Source organism: Lepidochelys kempii, chromosome 5 (assembly GCF_965140285.1).
Source record: "Lepidochelys kempii isolate rLepKem1 chromosome 5, rLepKem1.hap1, whole genome shotgun sequence".
NCBI classification, from domain to species: Eukaryota; Metazoa; Chordata; order Testudines; family Cheloniidae; genus Lepidochelys; species Lepidochelys kempii.
In genome coordinates this window covers 72,184,096-72,208,730 of record NC_136384.1, presented here as the reverse complement: position 1 = coordinate 72,208,730, position 24,635 = coordinate 72,184,096, and the positions used below count along the sequence as shown (strand labels likewise).

The window sequence follows — 24,635 nt, the reverse complement described above, 5'->3', positions numbered from 1 at the left end:
TGGTCTCTAGAGGAGAGGAGAGCTTCATATGGAATGGCTGGTGGCTGAATCAGAAACTACAAGTGTGTGTCATCCTGTCCTACAGGAGTTGGACGATGCATTTCATGCCCTCGTAAGCAGGCACAGTGAGTGGGGTAAGACATCCTGGGCCAAACCTGCAGCAAGTATGGGGAGACCAAACTGACCGAAAACTTCAAAAAGTTTGCTCTGTTTTGTGTGGGACCAGGGTTTGGGATTTGCTGCCCAAATGGGATTCAGAGCATTTGATGTGGCTAGATGTATGAAAGTAGAGAAACATTGGGGCCCTGTTAACTAGCCTTTCCACTGAAACCATTCCATAAGCCTGAGCCAAAGCTCATTAAAGCAACTCAGCAGTTATCCACTTTAATTCCACTCAGCAATTGTTTTGGTCTTAAAAACGTAAACCAAGATACTCCATTACTACCATGTCAGTAATTTCAATGAATAAGTGGTACTGTTTTCCAGAGGCTGTTGCTATGCATTAGGCCTGTGAGCTACACATACTCAGAAGGTAGGTTTTTCCTTCAGAACATTGCAGGCAGGGATTTTCCCAAATGAATTGTTCAGTTCCCTGCTGACTGTTCACTGCAGCAGGGAGTTATTAACTAATTGAAACAGAACCACAGTCTCCTATGAGATTGGCTTGCAGGCATATCTCTGATCACAGGCTCATTCCCTGTCAGTGCACACATGCACCAGTTTTCTCTGCATGCATCTCACACAAGATGTGATGTGCCGCTGCTATGTTTTCTCAACTCCCTATTGCTGCAGGATCAATTGGAAAAGGAAGGTGTGGGAGGTGAGAGCAGAGGTGATGCTGATCTTCAGAATGCTAAACAAAAGCAAGTTGTAAGGTTGAAACAGCTACTGAATTTAGGGTGTGTACAAGTTTGAGTGTTCCTTTAAAATAGTTCATTCTCTCTCTCATTTAAATATAAACCTACAGGCACCCACCATAGATTCATTCTGAAAAGATGCTGTGTTATAAATAGCACAATTATTTTAACGTGTTCTGTTTTATTAAACCTGCATTTGCCGATTCTTCATATTCTGTTGATTTATAATAGCAATCAGGAGAGTGAAGCTGTGCTCAGAATTCCATATATGCATACAGCCCTTTAGTGCATTAATGAAATGCAAAGTGCACCTCCAGGTTCCTTATCACTCCAATACAAACTACAGAACAAATGCATGGAAGGGCACAAATGTTAGAAGGATTTCCACATGCCAAAATGGGATCTCTTAGCTAATTGGGGAACAGTAGATACTAAGGAAGTTTTGAAGGCGCAGAGAATATTTTCACAAGATCTTATAAAGTGTTAGAGAGACTGCGGATATACCAGCATTTGTAGCTGTGATGAAGTCTCTGGCATACTGGTAAAAATGGAAAATACAACACCTTGGAGGAGAGAACTTGAATTCATGTGTTTTGATTGTTCAGCCAGTCTGCAAACAAATCTCAGTTTCTCAAATTCCAAAACAAATTAGTAATGTTAGATGAATATCTATCTCTTTGCTTTTGCTGCTGCTTCAGTGTCCATATGTCTGAGCAGCACTCTTCTGTAGAAGGCCCATTGAAATCAATGGAATGTAATAATAAATAAGTATATAGCAGGTACTCAGAATTCAGCAGTATTCCTGTGGTTTGGTTTTCAGGGGTTCGTGAGGTTTCACTCCATCAAATTGCTGTGGTGTCTTTCATGAGAATTCCTGCAAAGGGCAGATGGTTTGATGCCCTTTTCAGCGAACCACAGTATCTCAGGAAAAGGTAACAACTACCTGAATCCTGCCACTACAAATTAGAAGATTTATTTCACTGGTGCAAGCCACATTGCAGTCTCCTATTGGTTGTAAGTGTGGAAGGAGTAGGGGGTGCCACATACACAGTGCGAAAGCCCCTGAATGCCCAGGAGGCTCAGAGCTGGCACCTGAAAAGAATTTGACCCATCTAGGAGGTACTGAGGATAGGTCAGGCAGGAGCTGTGCTGATACAATTCCTCTCCCAGGCAGCCTCCCTGTAACGACGAAGGAAAGGTAGAGGTACAGACTGAATCCAGAGTGTATGGATTGAGAACTTCCTTCATTGGCAAAGTGGATTTTCAAAAAAACCCACTATGTAATAACAGAAGTAAGTCAGTTGCTTGTTTGCTCACAGTGCAAGAAAAGCTCTTAGAAATCTTTTAAAAGAAACTCCACTTTTCATCATTTCTTCCCCAGCACTTCAGTAGGAGCTGTCCACTCAGCTTTTGTCACAGGTGATGTGTTGACAACTTTAAAATGAATTGCCGCCTTGCGGAGTTCCGTACTATGCAAGTTGCTGCAGTGTGGTCTTTGTTTCAGTGCAGTATTTTCTGGCTGATTCTTGATTTTAAATGGGCCTGAATTATTTTTTTTTCTTTTTTTACTTACTATATATATTTGTCCTAGCTCGCCTACTACTCATGTTGTGTCACAGGCCAGCATAAATATATCTCCCCCTCCCCATTTCGAAGTCCCCAGCCACCCACCTCCCCAATGCAGGCAGACACTCAATCTCTTCCCTGCTCTGTTCAGGTTCTTAAATGGCTCTTAACATTGTGGTATCAGAGCACCTGTCAAAAGTGCATTAAAGCAATGTGACTAACTTCTGTAATGTCTTATTCATTCATCTCTGATTCGCTCCCCAAGGTGAAATGGGGGGGAGGTTGTTTTGCTTAACTAAGATAAACTATTATCTGTATACTGCTGCGTGTTTGTATTAAGTATTAAAGCAAGGGCATTTGGAAGCTGAAAGTGGTGAGATTTGTGATGGTCCTTAGGCCCATGCCCACCCCCCTCCTCACCAAAAAAAACAACAAAAAACCACCCTAGAAACTTAAGAATATGCATGAGTCTATACAGCAAAGAATTTTTAAGACTTTTCTTTAACAAAGATTCTTTCCACCTTCTCATTCTAACCTAACCGTATATCCTTGACAACAATACATTGGTATAAGTAGCTAGCATTCAGTTTTTCTCTGACTTGTTTTGGCAAAACCCTTCTGCTGCTGAAGATGGATTTAAACTTCGTTAAACTAGCATGTTAAATGACTCTTCCTTTGGTTATAAAATGCTGCCACTTTCAGGCCAGCGCTGGAACTGTGGTCTGATTGAGGCAATTCCAGAAAATCTCAGCGTAGTCTCAGAGGAATTCAAAAGGTTTAACACGTTGCAGTGTGATAAGTTGGTGTCAAATGGTCTTTAAGGTGCTTCATTCCTCAACTCTATTAAGGTGCAGATCTAGACTGGACAGGATCTCTAGAGAAATGCTATTCTTTGACAGCTCTCAGTGATTAGTGGTTTGAGCATTGGCCTCCTAAATCCACGGTTGTGAGTTCAATCCTTGAGGGGCCGTTTAGGGATCTGGAGCAAAAATTGGGGATTCGTCCTGCTTTGAGCAGGGGGTTGGACTAGATGACCTCCTGAGGTCCCTTCCAACCCTGATATTCGGTGATTCTGTGATTATGTATCAGATGTGTTCAGTTTACAATTAAAAATATGCTTGTTTCCTAACTGTGAGCCTTGAAAACCCAACCTAGGCCCAGAAAGTCAAGCTGGGTACTTCTCAATAGTTCTGCTGGCCAAATCATGTCTTCACACCTGTTTTAGTGACCACTGTTTTCCAGTTAAGCACCTGTGCAACCTCATCATAGTGAGATTCTGCCAGAAGTGACACCTGTATAACCCGCACAGCACTCAGTAGAGTTGTACAGGTGTTACTGTTTACTAAATTTCAATTACAAAGCTAAACAGTTTTGTTAATGAATGACAAGATGAACTAGATTCCAGTTCTGACACGCTTTGTTGTGTTGGCTCTGTTGGGCTAGCAGGAGGAAACAACAGTATACATTTATTTTAGTCACTGTAATAGGGATATGTTACTCAATATACACAAGTAGAAGATCTGTTGAGTAAAGTGGTATTTTACAGTGACCTTCAGAGAACTGTACTTCGATGTTATTGCATGGTTAGAATTCACGCTCTTCTGTATTTTACAGCTGTGTAAGAGAAAGTAACCTTGCCATTGCGGGGGGTCGAGTGTACATTTGGTATGGTGGCATACGCTATTACAGTTACAGTGACTTACATCATTTGTACAATGGGGTACAAAGCACACAGAGCATTAATTTGTATGTTTCCTGTATACACAAATTATGGAATATTTTCTTTGGCTAACACAGTAAACAAAAAATTCTGTGGGTTAAAATCAGAATTACATTGTGTGGGCAGCCCTACCAAACAACCTTGAGTGTTGAATAACCACTGCCCAATGACCACATTCGGACAGGTGGAGCTTGGGTCAGTACTGTGTCTTGTTTGCAGCCATAACTTTTGGATTTCCCTTGTGGCTTTGGAAGTTGGAAACTGTGTATCATGATGATACCTCTAGCATAAACAGCAGAGACTTGTAATGAAGAAGTGTGGTTTGTTGATTAAACCGATAACCTCACTTTATCAGCGGTGCCATAAAATGGACACCATGGATTAAGGACCTAGGACAAGGCCGGCAATTGCAGGGGCAGGGGAAGATGGGGAGCTACTCCCTGAGTTTCATACAGGAGGCGTGCACGCTCCCAGGTGGAGCTCTTAACTACAGCACAGCATTAGTGTGAAATGTAAGTTCTGTAGAGGAGAGGTGCCTCTGGGGCAGGGAGTCAGTATTTTGTTTACAAACAGAGGCAGGGTGATTAAGATAAGAAAGGACTGGTGATTAAATTAATGGTATGGAAGTTTAGCCTGTAAAAGAGGAATCCCTCCATGGAGGGGAGAGAAGGCTGAGGGGTTGTTTCAGAGAGAACAGGGGATTCAGGAAAAATACAGCAAAGCACTGAGCCTAGGTTACATTCAGAAAAGGGGGCCATTTGGGGGCGTAGGTAAAAAGAAGGGGTCAAACCCAGGAAAGGGCTAAGTGTATAGAGAAGTTCCCACTCTACCTGTGGTACTTATGTAGTCTCATCACCATAGTATCTGAGGCTGCACCTCACAATATCTAATCTATTTCTCCTCCCAGCCCCTCGGTGAGGTAAAGCAATGCAGTTATCCCCTCAATTACCTGAAGAGGGGTTCCTAAGGGGATGGAGCTAGGCTGTTCTCAGTGGTGGGAGATGCCAGAACAAGGAGCAATGGTCTCAAGTTGCTGGGGGGCGAGGTCTAGGTTAGATACTAGGAAACACTACTTCACCAGGAGGGTGGTGAAGCACTTTACCTAAGGAAGTGCTGGAATCTCCATCCCTAGAGGTTTTTAAGGTCCGGCTTGACAAAGCCCTGGCTGGGATGATTTAGTTGGGGTTGGACTAGATGGCCTCCTGAGGTCTCTTCCAACCCTAATATTCTATGATTGTACAGATGGGGCACTGAGGCACACACAGATTAAAGGGCAGATTTTCAAAGGTATTTAGGCACCTAGTGAGATTTTCAAATTACTTAGAAGGTTTGGTGCTTTGTAAACCCCACTGGATATCTAGCTACATCTTTGGGTGCCTAAAAGCCTTTCTGTCCTTAAAGCACTGGCCTTGGGTCAGACAGGAAGTCCATGGGGGGAGTAGAACTCAGGTCTCTCAGGGCTAGCTCCCTATCCAGCAGACCAGCCTCTCCCTCTCTCTCTGCTGCATGCTGCAAAAAAAGAGAACTCTGATAGATGGGAGAAAAACCAAGGTGGCCAGTTCTCTGAGACTCCAGCAAATGGTCCCAGGATGGATGTCATGGTTTACAGCATGAAAAGCAGCACAGAGGTTAGGAAGGATGGAGAATGAGAGTCAGATGAGAGGAGATCACTTAACTCCCAAGGGGTGGCAAGTTCTGCCCCACGCTGGGTTTTACAGCAATGGCTGCTGTGCAGTTTTACATTTTAACTGAAAACCATTTTGTTCAGTCATTTTTTGTTCTGAGTTTGAGAAAAGGAAGGAATGAGAAAGTGTCCTATAAGTATCAGATGTGTTTACGCCTCAAATTCTTAGTTTTTCAGCTGTATTCAGGCCAATTTCAGAGCAAAGAACAGAAACTGCATCCACAGAGTCCATAAAGTCAACAATTATTGTCATGATTTGCATTATTCACTGGGCACCATCTGTGTGCTCAGTACTGCCAGAAAATCCAGTCCCTGAGCCAATGCATATAAGATATGTAACTCTGGATAAGATGGCTCAGATATTTAAGTATGAAGTGTGTAGTTATTGACCACACGTTATCACATGTTCACTGTGAAGTTTGTATCTGTGAGTGGAGGCACTGATGGCAATTAGGGTGACCAGATGTCCCAATTTTATAGGGACAGTCCCAATATTTGGGGTTTTGTCTTATATAGACTCCTATTACCCTCCACCCCCATCCCGATTTTTCACACTTGCTGTCTGGTCACCCTAATGGCAATAGAAGTTTTAATTGATTAAGGACTAGAAGATTTGACCCTCCAACTTTCTTTCTAAAGGAACAGCTGCCCAGAGCTCCTGTGCCTGTTTATTTTCCTTTTCTGACTTCAGTGGTCCTGATATAGCAAGTCTCGGGGATTTTTCCCTCAACTTTAAAATACGGAATTTTCTTGGTGTTTGGTTTTAAGTAGTCTCCTGTGAGAACTGCACCTCAGTCACTGTAGTGTTGTGTTTTTAGAGCCTTCTGGAAAGTAACTCGCCCTTAAACAGACGTAAAAGCAGCGTTGTCAAGTCTCATGATAATTGTTTTCCTTAAAGCCCCAGCTCCTGGAGTCACTTGGATATGTGATGATTTCAACCTTCATTCTGAAAGAAAAATGAAGTTTCTTGTCCTCGTGGCTACGCAGAAAGCTTCAAAATGTGACCCCAGTGCACCCTAAAGGCTCAAAGTGGGAGGCAAATTAAGAAGAACCACACATCTGTTGTTTGTACATAATCTCATGATTTTAAAGCCAGTCTCATGATTTTTGGGGAGTCTGATTCATTATTTTTGAACATTTGGGATTGGCAGTGATGTGAAAGTGTCAGTTTCACTCCTGTTTAAAGTTAGTTTCTAGCCTATTGTTTGTAGTGAGGTAGCACCTCTAGAGCCTAAGGCAGATGCCTTGCCCTAGTAGGACGTTTACAAAGTTAAATGATCTGTTCCAAGCTTGAAGAACTGCAAAAAAGTGATAGGAAGTAATCTAGATTTTTCTATAATTGTTTCAATTGTTGTATTCAAGAATTAGTAACAAAGCATATGCATTAACATTTTAAACCTAACCAGTGTTCCTTAAGTGACTTGACACAAGATGTGAGAATATGTTAGTATTAGAGCTGAGTGGGTCTAATATTTATTAAATCCTCTTTTTTTTTTTAGGAATTAGATACAGTACTCCAATCAGCTAATTTCTAAGTTATCTGCAAAAAAACCCCTTGAGTTTTCAGGTGACTAAGTAGCCCTTGGAATCACGGTTGAAGTTACAAACTGGATTTGTTCCCTGACCTAGGAACCATGGACCAGTACAGCCCAGAGGGGAAATGGGAGAAGTATAAATCACATAAAATAGATGTGTAAATAAAGTTTAGTAGCTGAAAGAACCTAAGTGGGGTGAAGTTAGTGGAATTCACAATAAAGCTCAAAATGTCAGTGCAATTAAAAAAAATACTGTTGATCAATTTGGGCTGAAAAAGGGACATTTACAGCAAATGGAGACTATTTTAGCAGATCTCAGGAGGCAGGCAGGCCCACAATCAAAAGTTTTAACAAGGGATTTGATTTTACACATTCACTACAGTGTCTTTACCAGACAGCAAACCTAATCTCTAGCCTTGGGTAGGTTGTCTAATATGCCTTTGAGTATTTGTGCACTGTATGAATTCAGGTTTCAGAGTAACAGCCATGTTAGTCTGTATTCGCAAAAAGGAGTACTTGTGGCAGCTTAGAGACTAACCAATTTATTTGAGCATGAGCTTTCGTGAGCTACAGCTCACTTCATCGGATGCATACCGTGGAAGCTGCAGAAGGCATTATATACACACAGAGACCATGAAACAATACCTCCTCCCACCCCACTGTCCTGCTGGTAATAGCTTATCTAAAGGGATCATCAAGTTGGGCCATTTCCAGCACAAATCCAGGTTTTCTCACCCTCCGCGCCCCCCCCCCCACACACACACAAACTCACTCTCCTGCTGGTAATAGCCTGGAGAATAGCCGGTAATATTACCAGCAGGAGAGTGAGTTTGTGTGTGTGGGGGGGGGGGGGGCGCGGAGGGTGAGAAAACCTGGATTTGTGCTGGAAATGGCCCAACTTGATGATCCCTTTAGATAAGCTATTACCAGCAGGACAGTGGGGTGGGAGGAGGTATTGTTTCATGGTCTCTGTGTGTATATAATGTCTTCTGCAGCTTCCACGGTATGCATCCAATGAAGTGAGCTGTAGCTCACGAAAGCTCATGCTCAAATAAATTGGTTAGTCTCTAAGGTGCCACAAGTACTCCTTTTCTTTTTGTATGAATTCAGGGTTCCAGCACCTTTTGTGTCTAGAAATTAAAGATGCCCTTGGCAGCAAATAACCTAAATGCAATGCCAGAGCTGCTCCCAAGAGCTCTTGATACTTTATGCTGAAAAATACCCATGCTCCCCTCTTAGTCACTACAGTGGATAATTGTATAGTCTCATTGGTAGCATGATAGCTTTGTGTGTGTGTAATGAACATATGTTAAAAGAACATTATTAAGTTTGCAAAGGACTCAAAAGTTAGGAAATGCTAGAACTATGCAGTCTCTAATTACATGACATACTCCTTTTTTCCACAAGACCTTGTGCATTCAGTGCACAGAATGAATGTAATGAGCACCTATTCACTATCTTGTTTTTTCCTCACTATTCGCCCTGTGTAGCCCTGGGTCTTATTTATTGAATGCTATTCAAACCCTGCTCTAAAGACAGAATTATTCATTTCCTTTTGGGTTTTTCCATGGCAGTCATCACTATATTATCTGAGTGCTTCAAAACCATGACTTTATCTTCACAACACCCCTGTGTGATAAGTTGATATTATCCCCGTTTTACAAATGGTGAATGGAGATAGAGTGCTGAAGGTCAAAAGTTTCCAGTAATTTTGGGTGCCCAACTTGAGGCACCAAGCACTTGATCTTTCAGAGTACTTGCCATTATATAGCACTTTATATGTTCAAAGCACAGCTCCCATTGACTTGATTTGCAGCTGTGAGTGCTCATCACGTCTACAAATCAGATCCTGGCAATCAAGTTGAGCACCCAGAAAATGAGAAACACACAACTACTGACCACTTATGAATCGTTTGGTTTCAGTGACTTGCCCAGCATCACATAGGAACTTAGGCAGAGATAAAGGATGGAATCCAGTATTCCAGAGCAGCACTCAACTGCCTTGAGACCCTCCTTTCTTTTCCTGCAGTATGTGACTCTGATTGTTATTTTGGATGCTAGTGAAGTCTTCCTCTTTAGTTATTGATTTCTCCCTCTTTTATGTAGCGAGTCTTCCTGCAATTTTTTTTAATAGAGAATTTTTAAATAAAAACAAATAATGTTTTGATTAGCAAATTACCTAGTTATCCTAGGTCCACCATGTTTGTATTTAATTTTTCTATATATATTAGCTTTAGGTTTAACTTCTCTTTATAGTGTTTACTATCTGAGTTGCCATCTTAAATATATAATATATAGAACATGTTATATGCTAATATCTTCTTCCATGCATCTCTTTTCCTAACTGTGGATATTGCACATTCTGCTCTTATATGAGAGAGATGTAGTGTGGACAAGACCATCCCCAGTGATGATCTGATGTTTGTCCATATTTCTTTTTATCCTACATGTGAATTGTTACTGTTTTGCTTTTAAAAAAATCAATTTAACAAAAGTTTAACCTCATAAAACTAAATCCGGCATTATCAAAGTAGTATAAAGAAAAATATTTTACTCCTTTACATCTAACAGAAGGAACTTTGTTGAATGTGATCTATACTCTTGCAAGTCCAAATTTTATGGATAACTGACTCCTTTTTTCACTCCTTGTATCCTGGTGCAGAGAGAAGAAACTGAAAGGGAGAGTGCAAGAGTTAGTGAATGCCTTAGAAAGACTCACGAAGAGCAGCGAAATCAGACATCAGCAGTCTGCTGAGTTTGTTAATGACCTGAAAAGGGCAAACAGGTAAAGGATCTTCTAGTGAATGGATGTACACATTGACTTCTGGTGCATTCTGGTAGTGCACTGTAATCCTCTCCTTTCCCTAATGAGCAGTTTTTACATCCTCAGCTGCTTGCCAGTAGTCTCGAAGAATGCAAGGTCAGAGTTGGGGGAAGAGACTAATCCTTCTCACTGAGTGCCCCATAACCAGTGGGGGGGAGGGGGGAGAAAGAGATTCTATTGCAGTTAAAAATGGCATCCATTATAAAACAATTTTCAGTTTAATCATGTTTGTGAATTATTGCTGTTTTTGCTCACCTCCTCCCTGGGCTGGCTCATGCATCTCTTCTTATCCCTTCAGATTCTCCTGTTATCAAGTTTCCTTCCATAAACCCACTCAGTACTTTAAAGTGTAGCACTGACAGTGATACAGACTGTGCCTCCATCTCCCAGTCAGTCTGCATCAATGGGCTTTGATGGACTGAGGGTTACAATTGTTGTTGGTCCACTTCCTTCAAGGAGTCATCCATTCACCATGTAATTTGTCACTCATGAGCCATACTTTACCTGTTAGAGAAAGTCTTGGCCATTGACGTGATGGGCAAGACTTGATCTTCAACCAGCACCCATTTGGTGTCTCCTACTGAGCGAAAGGGGAGGTTGAAGAGAGGGCATTTGGCAACTAAATGTAATACAATAGAAATAGAAAATACTTTAATTCCTTTTTGTACTTCATATACTATGGAGAGACTAGACTCATCAGTGTCAACTTCTAGTTCTCAGGCACTAACACACCTTTGTTGATTCCCTACACTTTTTGGATAGGCTTGTCAGGGGACAAAAGCAGTAAAAAAACCTCATCCATTGAACTATTTGTGATTATTATTATTATTATTAAATTAAAACATTTATATTCTATAAATCTTTATTTACAATATCTACATTTTGATCATATACCTACCTGACAGTGTCCCCTTAACAAAGCACTTTGTGATATGCACCTAGGGCCCAGTCCTCGGTGATATACTGAGCAGCCTCTACTCACACTCACACCAGGGAGGTGCGGGTGCTCAGTACCTCAAACAATTGGGCCCACAATCCTCAGACATCATATGATAACCTGGAACTGCATAGCGCACTAGTGCAGCAAGCATATAGTGATGCATCACAATAAATGATCACAGTTAGATATGTTGCTTTAATGCCACAGACACTAATAAAACACCAAGAGCTACTCTGACGTAGATATTTTCATTCACTAGTTAGACCCTTTTCTCCCTGATCTATGATTTGGGCCTCTGACCCTTTCATTTGATAATTTTTCATTTTGTGGGAGGAACATTAGTTCTCTTATGGCTGAGACTTTTAATAAACAAGGTCTTGACTTGTGAGACTCGTTTTATATTAAATTTTAGGGAGAGGAATCCTTGGTCACTTTCGAAAATTTGGCAACTGATTTTGGGTGTCTGTTTCTAGGTGCTTAACTTGAGCTAGCGTTGTTGAATGATCTTGTATTGCTGTCTGTTTCTAACAGTAACCTTGTGGCAGCTTATGAAAAAGCAAAGAAGAAGCATCAAAACAAATTGAAGAAACTGGAGTCACAAATGATGGCCATGGTTGAGAGGCATGAGACTCAAGTGAGGATGCTCAAACAAAGAATAGCATTGCTGGAGGAGGAGAACTCAAGACCTCACACTAATGAAACTTCGCTTTAAAATTCTATATATATAATGTGACAATTAGTGCCATTAAAAAAGTTGGGTTTTTTTGACTGATTTTAGGTAGTGAACACTATTAAGGATCTGAAACATAACAGGCATAGATCAGCCTTGTGTGGCTTTGTCAAATCAAGCCAGGAGAACTGGGGAGACTATTTTAAGCTTAAGCAAAGGATTGTTTATTGATGACTGCTTGAAATGGACAGTGTCTGAAGGTAAAGTTTCCCATCATACCAAGGTTATGTTCATGGTATATGTAATTATGTACATACACACACATGCAGGATTATCTCCCATCTTCATCCTAATGGGTGGGAGTCCCTCCACACTTTCATTTTGATCTTGATGCATTCCCTTGCTTTTAATTTACTCCCAAGACAAGGCCAAAATAGCACTCATTCAGATGCTTTTGTATGTTTGTTTGGGCACAGAGTAAGCCAGTTTGATAGATCTCCCAGCCACCATGTTTTCTTTGTCCTGAAATCTTGCAATAAGACTTGCTGTTACATCTATTGTATGTGTGTGTTTGGTGAGGGGAGGTGTGCAAGATGACAGCATGGTTCGTACCCTGCACCAAACTTGCAGTTCTCCACACCGCACACAGTCCAACAGATGGAGGAGGAGAACTCCTGCTAATTCGGAGATGTTTTACCCAGGCAGGATTCCTGAACACAGCAACTAGAAAGCTCTTGCTGCAAGTCTACAGTTCTGCTTTATTTCTTATGCCCTTACAGGCTCTATGTGGCCACATGCTTTCTGTTTACGGTGCAGGGGGTGTGGGCCGAGATTGGGTAGGAAGTTACAAGGAAGTTTTTGTCCTTCATGTTCTAGGGTAGTGCTGACAGTCAATTTAGAAAAAGTTGGATTTATTTTTCTAAAATACATTATAGACAAGGTTTTCCTCAGAGAAGCCTCTGTCAGATGCAGAGTAGTATTAGACCAGCATAATGTTCCATTACACCTGTGTGTCACCAAGAGGCAGAAACTCTCTCTGCACTTACTATGTAGTACAAAAAGGTACTTCTTTATAAGGAATGTACCTATTCAATATTCAAATAAATGCACATGAATGTGCGTATACATGTAGATAGATACACACACATACAAAATGAGTGAGCAAATGGCTGGCTCTTAGTACTATGGGAGTAGAAGTTATATGAACACAGCCTTCTGATGGCTGTTGTAAAATTACATTTATAGGCTATATTTTAATAAGTTACTGTTATAATGTAGGTGGACTTCTCTGTTCAAGCCAGTTGGTTTCTTATGCCATGCTAGCTAGCACATGGTAAGACTGAATGAGTCTGGTGTTTTTAGTAGAGGCTGAGTGAAGCACAGAGATCAGGTTGCCACCTCTAGGAAGCAGAAGGTGTAGTCTCAGACATGGCATGCATCCCAGCTCCTTTGGGCCTTGTTCACAGGACTTTTGTGTTTTCACTGTCACAGAGATTGTCTGAACACTTAAAATAAAACAACCCACCCTTATCAGTTTAATCAACCTAGAGTCAATTAACTTTTTTGTTATTACTACAGCGCTGGTATGTTTAATATTGGTCAAGCTTGAGGTGCTTTCCTTGGCAAATGGATTTACAAAAGTCTGCTGTCATTCCCACCTGTCACACAGGAATTTGTTGTGTTTTGGGACTTGTCTTGAGTTTCCTAGACCTGTTTAGATTTATGTGAATTTCTCTTTAAAGGCTTGTTTAGCTTTAAAGTATTTCCAGAGAGCTGTGGCTATGGTTCTCTATGCTGAGTAACCCTTTGCTAGATTAAGCCTTTAGCCTTCCTGGCTGGATCATGCTTTGCTGCTTCTAGATGTTAAGCAGGGACAATGAGGGGATTTACTTTCAGCTTTTTAGGGAGCAGGTCAAAAACAGCCTTAGCTGAGATTTAAATGTCAGTGGTTCTTAATGCTGGTTTCTAATGCTCTCCTTCCCTTTGGCAACTGTTGTTCTCTTTCCTTAAAAGTAGTGAAGGTTGAGTAGCAAATCTGAGACAACATAAGCTGCAACAATGCCAAACCCAGTCTCCTGCATACACCAGTATAAATGAAAAAGACAGCATTACTTACAAACGAAGGGCCACCTCGTAGAGCCCTGCTACCTGACTTGAAACCAGAGGGACCCAACTACATGTGTTGGGTCTGGGTCAGGTGGGAAAGCAAGCAGCCCCTTAGGGGGTTAGGGTGGGAGTGGCTGCGTGCTCCACCATGCTGCACTGCATCTATTGTAGAGTGTCTGTGCTGAGGAGCTGCAGATTCTCACTCCACAGTACATACAGCGCAGCAGGGAGGAGTGGATATTAAGACCAGTGCATGATGCCCTCCCTGAACAAACCCTGAGGCAGAAGGAGAGCTGGGAGGGGTGTGGGTCTGAAAACAACTCGATCCTCTCAGGGTTGATCTGTCGGGCTTAAATGTTAGGCCCAAGCCAACCTGTACCACCTTTTAGTTTGGGTGGGGCCACTCCCCTTTACCTACAGAACTGTATAATCTCCCACTTTGAACTGCAAATCCCATCCTCTAAGCAATATTCATATTGATTTTCCAATGTCTGAGGGCAGTTCTGTCCATAGAATTGTTTTGCTAAGCTAGAACTGTCCTTTACTGCAGCAGAAAGTTTTTTTGGGGGGGCAAGATCCATGTTAAAAAAATTTTTTTTTATTTTGCCCACAAATGTCCTCAACAGTGGACATTTTTCCTGACTGAATGAAGAGGGCTTGAAAGGAAGAACCTGTCTTTAAAATGAGGCAGAAAAAGCTGTGTAAGTAGTTTCTATATTTTGGGTCCAGCACCCCATTCACTAAAATAAGTGAGTTTTGTCATGGGCCTTTAGTTGAAGCAGGATCAGACTACGTGCCTCTGTTTATCATTGGGAAAACTTTCCTGGTGCTAAAAGACTGTGTGCACAACCCTACATAGTATGAGAGATGCACTAAGCCAGTTCCCACAGGTTCAAGGACTCAAGTCATCAACCTTGTTACCTCCTTGAGATCAGCCCTACATTAACTGTGACCTAAGGACTTGACTTGAACACTGCTGCTTAAGTCTAGATGTAAGTGGCTAGATAATGGGTGCAAAGTTCACATTAGCTTTAGCAGGAGTTTTGGATAAGTAAAGGCTGCAGCTGCTTGCTTGTACTAAATGCCCCAAGCATTTGCTTTCCCATTTATAATATGCAGCCAAAACTTTGGTCTGGGGCAGTTTGGATTATATACCTAACTCCAGTTAGGCTCCTTGCTAACCCAGTTTGTTTATGGCTCATTAACAAAATTCTGAGTAAGCTAATGCAATCTCCATGCTGGAAACATGTATTTGTGCAGGAGGCACCCACTACTTGACAAGCACTGAGAGCTGACTTTGAAATAGATAAAAAAAACCAAAAGGCATATGGTTCAGGGCTACAAAAGGGACACAGTGACATGGTTCACAGTTCCTGGTTCCTTTGTAATTTGTGTGAGGGAAGAAAGCAAGTTACTGTTCTCTTTATTCCTGCTACTGGGGTTCAGCATTAGATCCCTCTTATACTGACCGCCTCACCATGGTATCTGAGTGCCTTCCATTAAGCAAAGTTACTAAGATCTGTCACTGGTGGTTAGTTCTCTCTCATCCTCTCCCAAGGGAGTGTTTTAAGTTGTTTAAATGAAAATGCTGCCCTGTTTATATATGAGAAAAGGCAAGGGTGAGGTGTGATGTGCTTAACTCCTTCAGGAATGTGTTGCAGAATTGGGTAGGCTCCCTAGAACCCATGGCTGTGGCTTTAGCCTTAAAATAGAAATGGCCCCTGTGCTTCTGCAGCCAAGTTGTTGACCACAGTCTTGAGCCAACAAGGACAGATCCTGATGTAATATTCTGTGGGAAACCACTGTAGAGACTCAGCAATAACAAATCTAAAACAAGCACCTGAGACAGCTGAAATTCTTCCACATATAAGTTTGGCTACCCCAGGTTGCTGGATTGTTTTTCCTAGTATCAGTTTTAGGAGGCATGTTCACAGCTGTACAACATATAACAATTGCTGATAGTGTCTCTTACTAAGTTGAAAAGCAAGGGATTTTAGGTTGTTTTTTTTCCTTCAATAAGCGTGAAAGGGGTTTCTGTTTAATAGAGGGTTTACTGTTTTGAATTAAGTAGAAGTTTTTATATCACTTCAAATCTAGGCTTTGCCTTCTCAATCCAAAATAGAGCTGAGCAGAACCTGTCCTGTATATAGATGATTTCATTAGGCAGGAATATTGAGCCAGCACCTTACTCAGATTTCTAAGGGATGAGGAATGATGTACAAGTTTTCTATTACATATTATTTTGTGATAGTGCCAATTCTAACCTACCTTTTAAGTTTGTTTTTAGCAGATCTGTTTTATTTCAAATACATTTTAAGAATGCTGTAAAGATGTAAGTTTACAGGAAATAATCATATCAAGGTGATTAAAGGTAACCTACCCAACATTTCTTCCATGATGTTGATGAGCAAGACCCTATTTGCTTTGTCACAGCCTCTCCTATGGAGTCTTCAACGGTTAAAAGGGAGATGTGGGTACCTACAAAGTACTGCTTAATTTGTTAGTATATTAGAAATGGGAGTGGGGAATAGGACCAATGGGAAATAGTGGTGAAATAGCTTAACACCAATCAAGAATGTGTGTTATATGTTTTAGTGCTTCTTGTAATAGGTTAAAAGTAGCCGTAGCCCTAGTGTACCAGTTACAAAAATGACCACCTTAAAACAGTAAATTCCAAAAACTAATATTTAATTATACAACTGTTTGAAACACCAGCTCGAAGTATGATGTAGTCTAACTTCTTCAGAAGTAACTTACATCAACTGTAGACACTGCAACCCAACTCCCACAAAACAACTCATTGGAGTTCAATAGCTGAGTTAGGTTCTATTTATAAGAACCTAGTCAATTCTCCTTCAGTCTCTTAACAGACAAGTGCAACAGTGTATTAATTTGTATCTTGTTCTAATGACTTTTAAAAATTGTCTGAGTGTCAAATAGTGCATGAAATTTTATATTTCATATTGTTCTGAAAAAGTACTTTTCTAATTAAAAAGGTTTACACCAGCTTGAATGTATTGTTAGTTATTACAAAGCACATGTGACTAAGTTTGCATTAATCTCAGTATTCCACTGTTTATATGGGAAGTTTTTCATTTAAAAATGTCACTGAACATTGTACTATATGTTGTAATTTTAGAGACTTTTCACCTAATTGATTTGCTTTAAATGTGTTCTGCTTTTTAGTTCCTTAGCTGCTGTAAAATAGTTATTTTGTTTATTTGATATAGAATTGTAAAAACAGCATTTATTTATACAGAGACATTTATAATACTTTTTATTTTACAAATGTTCCTATATTCTGAATAAATATTTCTAATGCTAAAGTATGTGTTTCACTTGTTAGCTTCAGTCCCATAACTAGTTACATACACTCTAAAAAACTTAAGCCTTCAATACATGGTTGATAGGTGGTACAGACTAAACGAACCTACCTCTTTTCTCTTTTGACAACACTGTGAAAAAAAATCTTAATGTCCTTAAATGTCAGTCCTAAGATTAAAGTGGAGTTGTTCTGTTTTTCTACTAGAAAAACAGAAGTTTTACCATGTTTCCATTCCCCCATACTTTGGAATTCTTTTAAAAAAAAAAAAGCTGGGACAGCTTCCCAGAACTGTATTAAAAAGTAAGTCTGCAGCTACCTCATTCTCCTTTAAAACTCCTCTTCAAATTTAATATGAAAGTATACATTAAAAGGCAAACATTTTTAAATGGAAGGAGACAGTTGCACACGTTTGATTCTTTTAATGACAAATCACTCCATTTCACAAATACTTTAAAAGCGCGGATCGGGGTTTGACAGTAAATCCTCTCATCTAATGTTCCAAACCTATATCCTGCTCACATTGGTCTTTAAAAAGTTCAGAATCCAGCTCCAGTCAGTTTTAACTTGAGCAATGCTTGCTATAAACTTTTATGCTCTTGTAAGTGGCACATGTAGAATCAGTGCTACTAATGGGCATTTAAGGCAATATGTCAAAACATTCTGCAGTATAAGTATTCTGCTGCCCCAGGCAGCACAGACATGAAATTTCAAACCACCAACAGTTATGTTCATACTTCATTATTACAGTAACAATTTAAAGCATTTTTTACTGTCAAAGTATTTGACTGTCTGGATAAAAGAAACAGCCAATGTCTCTAAATGTTAATTGTCTAACAAACAAAGTGCTTCAATTTCTGGATCAGTGAATGTACACAATGCTTCAAAAATGCATGTAATCTGTTAGTTCAGTTACAGATCTTACCTAAAGCTGAAGAGTTGAACAGTGCTCTTCAGGACTAGCTCACAGAAACTGAATAAAACCTGTAACTTTGCGTGTTTAAATAAAATGTATTTGTAGCATTATACTAATTAAAGTCAGTGAAGATAGACCACATTCTTAAAGTACTACTCACACCTGACCTATACAATAGAATACTTCCCGATCCCAGAACTAATCCCTGTCATTGCTTAAGTTTCTTCAAGACAATCTCAGAACTTAGACATTTTTTGTACAGCATGGAATAATTTTTCTTTGGATATTCTGTGTGGTTGTCTGTTACAAGACAAATATATTTGCTCTCTAGAAATCAAGTAGCTTTTAGGATTTATTAGCATACCATTTCATCTAGTAGTTTTCTTATGTAACAGGATTGTTCTCAACTGGTGAGACTAAAAGGTGATCCCCTTCTACTGTAATAATTCTATCCAAATGTCCTTGAGAGCTTACAAGATTCAGTCACATTCTTGTCACAATCAGGAAATCAAATTAAGTTTTAATTATAGCATTTTATGTACATCACCATCTCATTTGAAAAATGTTGCATTTCTCATCACAAAATTTGCAGCACTCAACATTTAGAACATGATTTCTATATCTTATTAAAAGATATACAATCCAAACTTCATAGTAATATTAAAGACTAGCAAATTAAGTTAGTATTCACCTTTTGAACAAAAAATTCATACAGTATGAATGTTTTAAACAATTTCATGGTATAGTTTTGTTAAATTAAATATGAACAAGTTATTTCTACACACAAGGTTTTTTCTTCCTATTCACCCAGAAATCATTTGAACAGATACCTTCCCAAGTAGTTGAGTAAAACTCCTTAAATCCCATCCTGCTCCCTCCCCATATATCCTGTATGTGTTAGCTGGCAAACTATCAGGAGCATAGGCCTTTCTGTAATACAGAACATGCCATCATTTTGGTTCATGTTTCCTACAGATTGTCCTAAAACTGGAGTCACATTAGAAACCATGAAAGTCAATGTTTACAGTGACTTTAAAGTAAAAATGCAAAGTTAAACCCAAGCATTAGGTCAGTAGAAGAACATTTAAAATTGAGACATTTGTTCTTGCATGATCCTGAAGGAAGGAACTGCTACATATGCAGTGTCACACCCTCACAGTAAGGCTTATAAAACTTACTTGGAACAGTAGTGAAATGCACACTCGGCAAAGAACACACTGCATTTCTTATAGTGCTCATGTACAGTATAAAAAACAGTGCAAATACTACCTTTTAGCCCACTCTTGCTCTTTCCATTGTTGAAGAACATTGCTACAAACATTAAAAAAAAAAAAAAAAAAAGTGACCAGAGCTTACCTTTCCAAGCCTCATTTGCTGCAAGAGAGCCTTCACAGTGCACTTTCTATTATGGGTGAATTAATTTCATGTATAAAACTCCACATCTTAAATATTTTGGTTGCTGCAACACTAAAATGCTGAAGTGGACTCAAATTCAGTCCAGGGGAGTGGTTTTCAACCTGCGGTCTGCAGCCCCCTTGGTGTCCACAGACTATATCTAAGATTTCCTCCATTCAAAATTTTTTTAGGGACCACAAATAAAGGTTGAAAAAAAAAAAAAAAAATCATCATTGGTCTAGCATAATTTCAAAAGCAGTTTGAAACCTATATCAACAAAACTAAAAACAACAACATCTTGTGCCTATGTTTAAACTGCAAACTACTTAAGTCTATAAAGGAGATTTACGCTATCCCACAAGCACACTTTTCCAAAAGTTTTGGCTTCCCAATATAGATTAGAATAAATTCCAGTAAATGTAGTTTTACAAGATTAGTGCACCTTGGGGTTAGCCCAGAGAAAAAAAGACACTGGAATAACTCAAGACATTCTAGCTCCTAGACTGAAGTAGTCAGTATGATTTGTTAAATCACGATTTGAAATCAAGTAGCTAAAAAAGAAAAGCTCACTGAGCTAACACTATAAAACTGGCCATATGGCCCAACGGTAACACCTCAAGTTCCAACACGGATATAGAGCTTGATTCAGGCCAGCCAGAGATGAGGGCAGTGGGGGCTGGGGAGAGGAGGGCAAATCACACTGGAAAAAAACCCACTTCAAAATCAGTGATCACAGAAGAAAATGCACTTTTCATATTAAAATGACTGATTGGAAACATGTTAGGAATAGCCAGACTACACAGTTTGCCTTAACATTACATGCAGCATTTTAAACAAACCGAGTATAAACACAGCAAACGTTGTTTTTGTAGATCTCCAAAGTAAACTACGATCAGAGCACAGTATGTAAACCTGTAATTTTGTGAGAGAGAGAGAGAGACTTACTACAAACGAAACATACAGAAAGGGAAGCTTTTAATTGTGAAATAAGATAAAATATTTTTCCCCCTCCATACCTCTATCTCCATACCTCAAACTCTGTGCAGGATTCAATACCACACGTGTATTGAAAAATGGAAATTTTTAAAGACTACCAAGTTACAGAACATGCTAAAATTAGTCTATAGTCTCAAAATCCTCCAAAAATTAAAAACCAAAACCCCACACACTGCATAAAAATAACTGGAGGGAAAATGCATAAAACTGCACTAAAAAACTAAAATAAATTACTGTTTACATAGTACTAGAGACTGCTATGTGAACTAATTCCAGAATTTCCAGTACCTGCATTGAGCTTTTTGTCCATTAAACATTCTTCCTCATAATTTCATGAGTGGCTTAACTTCAAGGTTACAGATGAGTGAGTCACAATTTGATTAGCAACTGCAGGTGAGTGTTGCAACTTGTTTTATTCCAAGCACAGTAGACAGACATGCTTACTTTTCAAGCATCTTCACACCAACAAGCGCTTAGATCTCCGAAATCCATTCACAACCTATTTCACTAGATAATCTTGCCGCTCCAAATGCCCACCCACACTCAAAAACAAAACAAAAAAAATCCACTGAATGAAACTCAATCATCCATTTGCTATTTCTTCACTCTTTTACAAACATTCCTGTAAGGTGTACTCCTACACTTTGGAATACAAGTATAAAATGATTCATTTAACATTTTGAACATGAAACACAAAGACATACAAAACTAGTAAGAGTAAACAATCTGAAACGTTTACAGTGCAGGGCACCCTGAAACCCAAATGCAGGTCATATACAAACACATTTAATAAGCTGTTTGAGACCTCAAGAAGGAAGGAAACTATGTCAATACAAATATGAACATTCTGAATTCATATTTCTGAAACAGTACCTTGTACACAAAGAAATAGAAGTTATTGCATATTTATCAAATTTATTTATAACTCTCACACTGATGCTAGATTTCATAAAATCAGGCCTGTTTTCTGCAGCCTTTGTTTGGGATTTGTCAGTGAGGAAGCCAGGTATTTTTGTAATTAATGAAAACTTTTGCTTTAAAAAAAAAAATCTACACTTAGTGATCCCAGTAAGGCATATCCCATTTATGCACATTCTTCTCATATTGCTATGAGCCATTTCACATCCCAAACTGTCATCAAGTGGAAGTTTCAAGTTTAAAATTCACACAGCTCTATAAATCTTCCCCTTATTAATCCATGGTGCATTAAGTGAAGAATCATAAAAGGAACATATCTGAAAAGTTAACCTACCTATCAGAAATAAAAATTTCCAAAGCTTGATTTTTTAATCATCCGTTGAGAGTCTCATTAAACTCACTGGCATTAGCAGCCTGGAGGTCAGAGTGCTAACTTCTGATTCCTTAGGAGCTAGACACTTATTGCTGGGAAATCAACTACTTACACTAAGAGGACTGAACAAAGCTTTTGTTTTCATTTGGATCTGAATAGGTAAATTGACAAATTCATCCCTCCTGCCCCCCCGCAACTTTACTATTCAGCCCTCTCAATTAAATAACAGGACATATGCATTTAGGCACAGATCTTCAAAAGGTATTAGACACCTAACTCCCACTGACATTACTGGAAGTTAGGCAACCCGAATAACTTTGAGGATCTGGGCCTTACTGATTTAAGCAACCTCTGAACATTATTTCTGGCTGTCAACCCACTGCCACCACCACACCAGGGTGAAGCAAAAGAGTCACTTCAACAACTGAAGAAAAACTATTCTAAAAGTAAACTGACCTGTTGTAAGACTCTCTTATCCAAATGGAAAAACTGGAATCTATTTCTCCTGTTAACGGATACAGGAGTCCAGCTTTCCTGGCTAATGGGAAATGTTTTAACAACTGAAAATTACTAGATTCCCTAGCCCAAAGGGATGAAAAGATTAGAAGATAAAAATAAGCTAACATGCTATTTATTGAGGGCAAATGTAAGATAATAGATATTATAGGGTATTTGCAAGAAGACAGGGATTGTGTTTAGTGGATACCACACCAAAGATATAAAAGGGTGTCTGTGGGTGACATCTCTTCTGTGGTCAGAAAATGTACAAAGCCTTGGAACAGCCACTGATAGACAATTTAGTCATTCAGTCCTCCAAATTACACATCACACCCACCTACCTTAATTTTAGAGAACCATCCACTTTAAAAAAAAAAAAAAAAGAAGAACAAGAGAGAAAAATATAGGTACTGGCTGCTGAGACAAGTGAGGAGCTTCATTTGCCCCCAGTCCCCAATAAAATGCTTTTGAAATGTATATTCAAAACTCTCTCAAGTGAATCATGATGCAAGAATGTATGACTAGTTATTTTTTTCCCCCACTTAGTATCATTTGCATTCCTACTGCTAATTTTTTCACATCTTCGATATACTTATTATTAAAAGGCTGTAGCCTCATTCATTTTTAGTTACAGTTTTCAGATACTGAGATGCAAGTGCAATATCAAATGCTATACTATTGGAGAGAGAGAGAGAACGAACACACATGACACTAGACACCTCCAAGGACAATAGTATAGAACACAATAATGGACACTTAGAACAGTTGTTGCAAACTTGATTAAGCCATTAGGTGGCACATGACGTTCTCTAGTCATCCACACATCTGCCTCAATCCTCCCCTTCTCTCAGCAGGACCTGCAGAGGCTTATTTACATTCAGCAACTACAAATGTTTAGTATATACAAGAATCCCCTCGCCACAAAATTTAACTTTTCCTTTCAACATCTTAAAAGCAGCTGCAAGTGAAAGAAGGCTTGTCCCCATTTTGTCCTAGTGGAGAACAGTTCTAATGGACATAAAGGAAGAACAGAAACAAGTAGGTGTGAAAGGCCAAGTTCTGTTCAGCAAGCGTATCCCCACCAAAGACAGTCGAGGAAAAGGTGCAAGTCAGGGCAGAATGGGACCCCATGGATTTAGTTTTAAATTCTACTGACTGCAAGTCATTCTGAAATGAGTTTGAGCATGAGAGAGAGGAGAGAACATCGGCAGACAACCGGAGAGAAGAAGAGAGAGAACTGCAAAGATGAGGTCAAACTAGTAGACTTGAAATTCATAATTTTTTTTTTAAGCACAGGTGCGCCAAGATTTCAACATTGCTGGGATAGAGAAGATGGGTGTCCTCTGAGAATTACTTTAATTGCTATACTACTGCAAAGTACCAGAAAATAAAGACTGAGTGTTCCAACAACTTTATATCAGAGCAGGTTCAAAGTTTAGTGTGTTAGTATACAGCCAACACTAAAATATTTCAAAGTTTAAAAAAAAAAAAAAAAATGCCCTCTCATGCAACAGCAGGAACTAGTGAACCAAACACTGGAAAGGTACTTCTGTGGATAAAGGCGGAACTGCATTTAAAGTGCGACACTTCACTATGCCACTTCCATACTGCAAAGAGAATGGACCCTTTCCAATCATCATTCAGTCCCTGCATTGCTTTAAAAATAAAAAAAATAAAAACACCTGAGAAGGAGTAAGGCTGGATTAGAAACCCACTCAACTGCAAAAGATCAGTCTTTGATTTTTGTTCATCCATAACAGGTTTGCTGTCAAAGGTCAAAACTTTTCATTATGGCATCATGGTCAAACTTGAAGCTCAAGAAAGCTCTTGATGAGAAAGTGATTTTGTAATGACCATTACATGCTACAGAGTATGCCTCTGTATGTTCCAGCAGGTCTTCAATGGAGAAACACACATCATACGCTGCTGCATCTGCTTAAAAAAAGAAAAGAAAGAAAAAAGAAAAAAATATGTTCTACCACTTAACTTTCAACTGTATTGATCAATGAAGAGGTCATTGAAAATATGCTACTATTTAGGTTTAAAAAGCTGAACTTTAAATTTATGCTCAATTAGCATTTATTCACACTGGCAATTTTATCAGTTTGGTCATCATTTCAAACAAAAAGTGTAGCAAGGAATTCCTTAGCTTTATTGGCCACCTACTGGTCCAAACAAGTTTTGTAGGAGTTACATAAACAGCAGTTTTTACCCAAATGATTAATTCTCTTCTGCAAAGCCCAGGTTAGGGCAATAATTTTTTGCCAAGGTCCAAATTTCTTGGTCAAGGTATAGTCAAGGTCCAGACTCCAGAG

The 24,635-nt window shown here is 39.4% G+C and overlaps 2 protein-coding genes across 12 annotated transcripts in view; one reads left to right on the top strand and one right to left on the bottom strand.

The window, feature by feature from the left end:
• The window catches only part of MCC (MCC regulator of Wnt signaling pathway), a 361,506-nt gene extending 344,340 nt beyond the window's left edge, over window positions 1-17,166 (top strand). For 3 of the 5 annotated variants that reach the window (XM_073344710.2, XM_073344709.2, XM_073344711.2), the window contains 2 exons: window positions 10,025-10,147; window positions 11,658-17,165. In XM_073344710.2, coding sequence (XP_073200811.1) covers window positions 10,025-10,147; window positions 11,658-11,838 — 304 coding nt within the window. In that variant the 3' untranslated portion in view covers window positions 11,839-17,165. Of the gene's footprint in view, window positions 1-10,024; window positions 10,148-11,657 lie in introns of all 5 variants that reach the window. The other 2 variants (XM_073344706.2, XM_073344704.2) reach the window with 1 other exon arrangement.
• A 465-nt stretch (window positions 17,167-17,631) lies between these two features.
• The window catches only part of DCP2 (decapping mRNA 2), a 29,870-nt gene continuing 22,866 nt past the window's right edge, over window positions 17,632-24,635 (bottom strand). For 5 of the 7 annotated variants that reach the window (XM_078852843.1, XM_078852845.1, XM_078852846.1 and 2 more), the window contains one exon: window positions 17,632-24,252. In XM_078852843.1, the coding sequence (XP_078708969.1) occupies window positions 24,089-24,252 (164 nt within the window). In that variant the 3' untranslated portion in view covers window positions 17,632-24,088. The remainder of the gene's footprint in view (window positions 24,253-24,635) is intronic. The other 2 variants (XR_013635793.1, XM_078852842.1) reach the window with 2 other exon arrangements.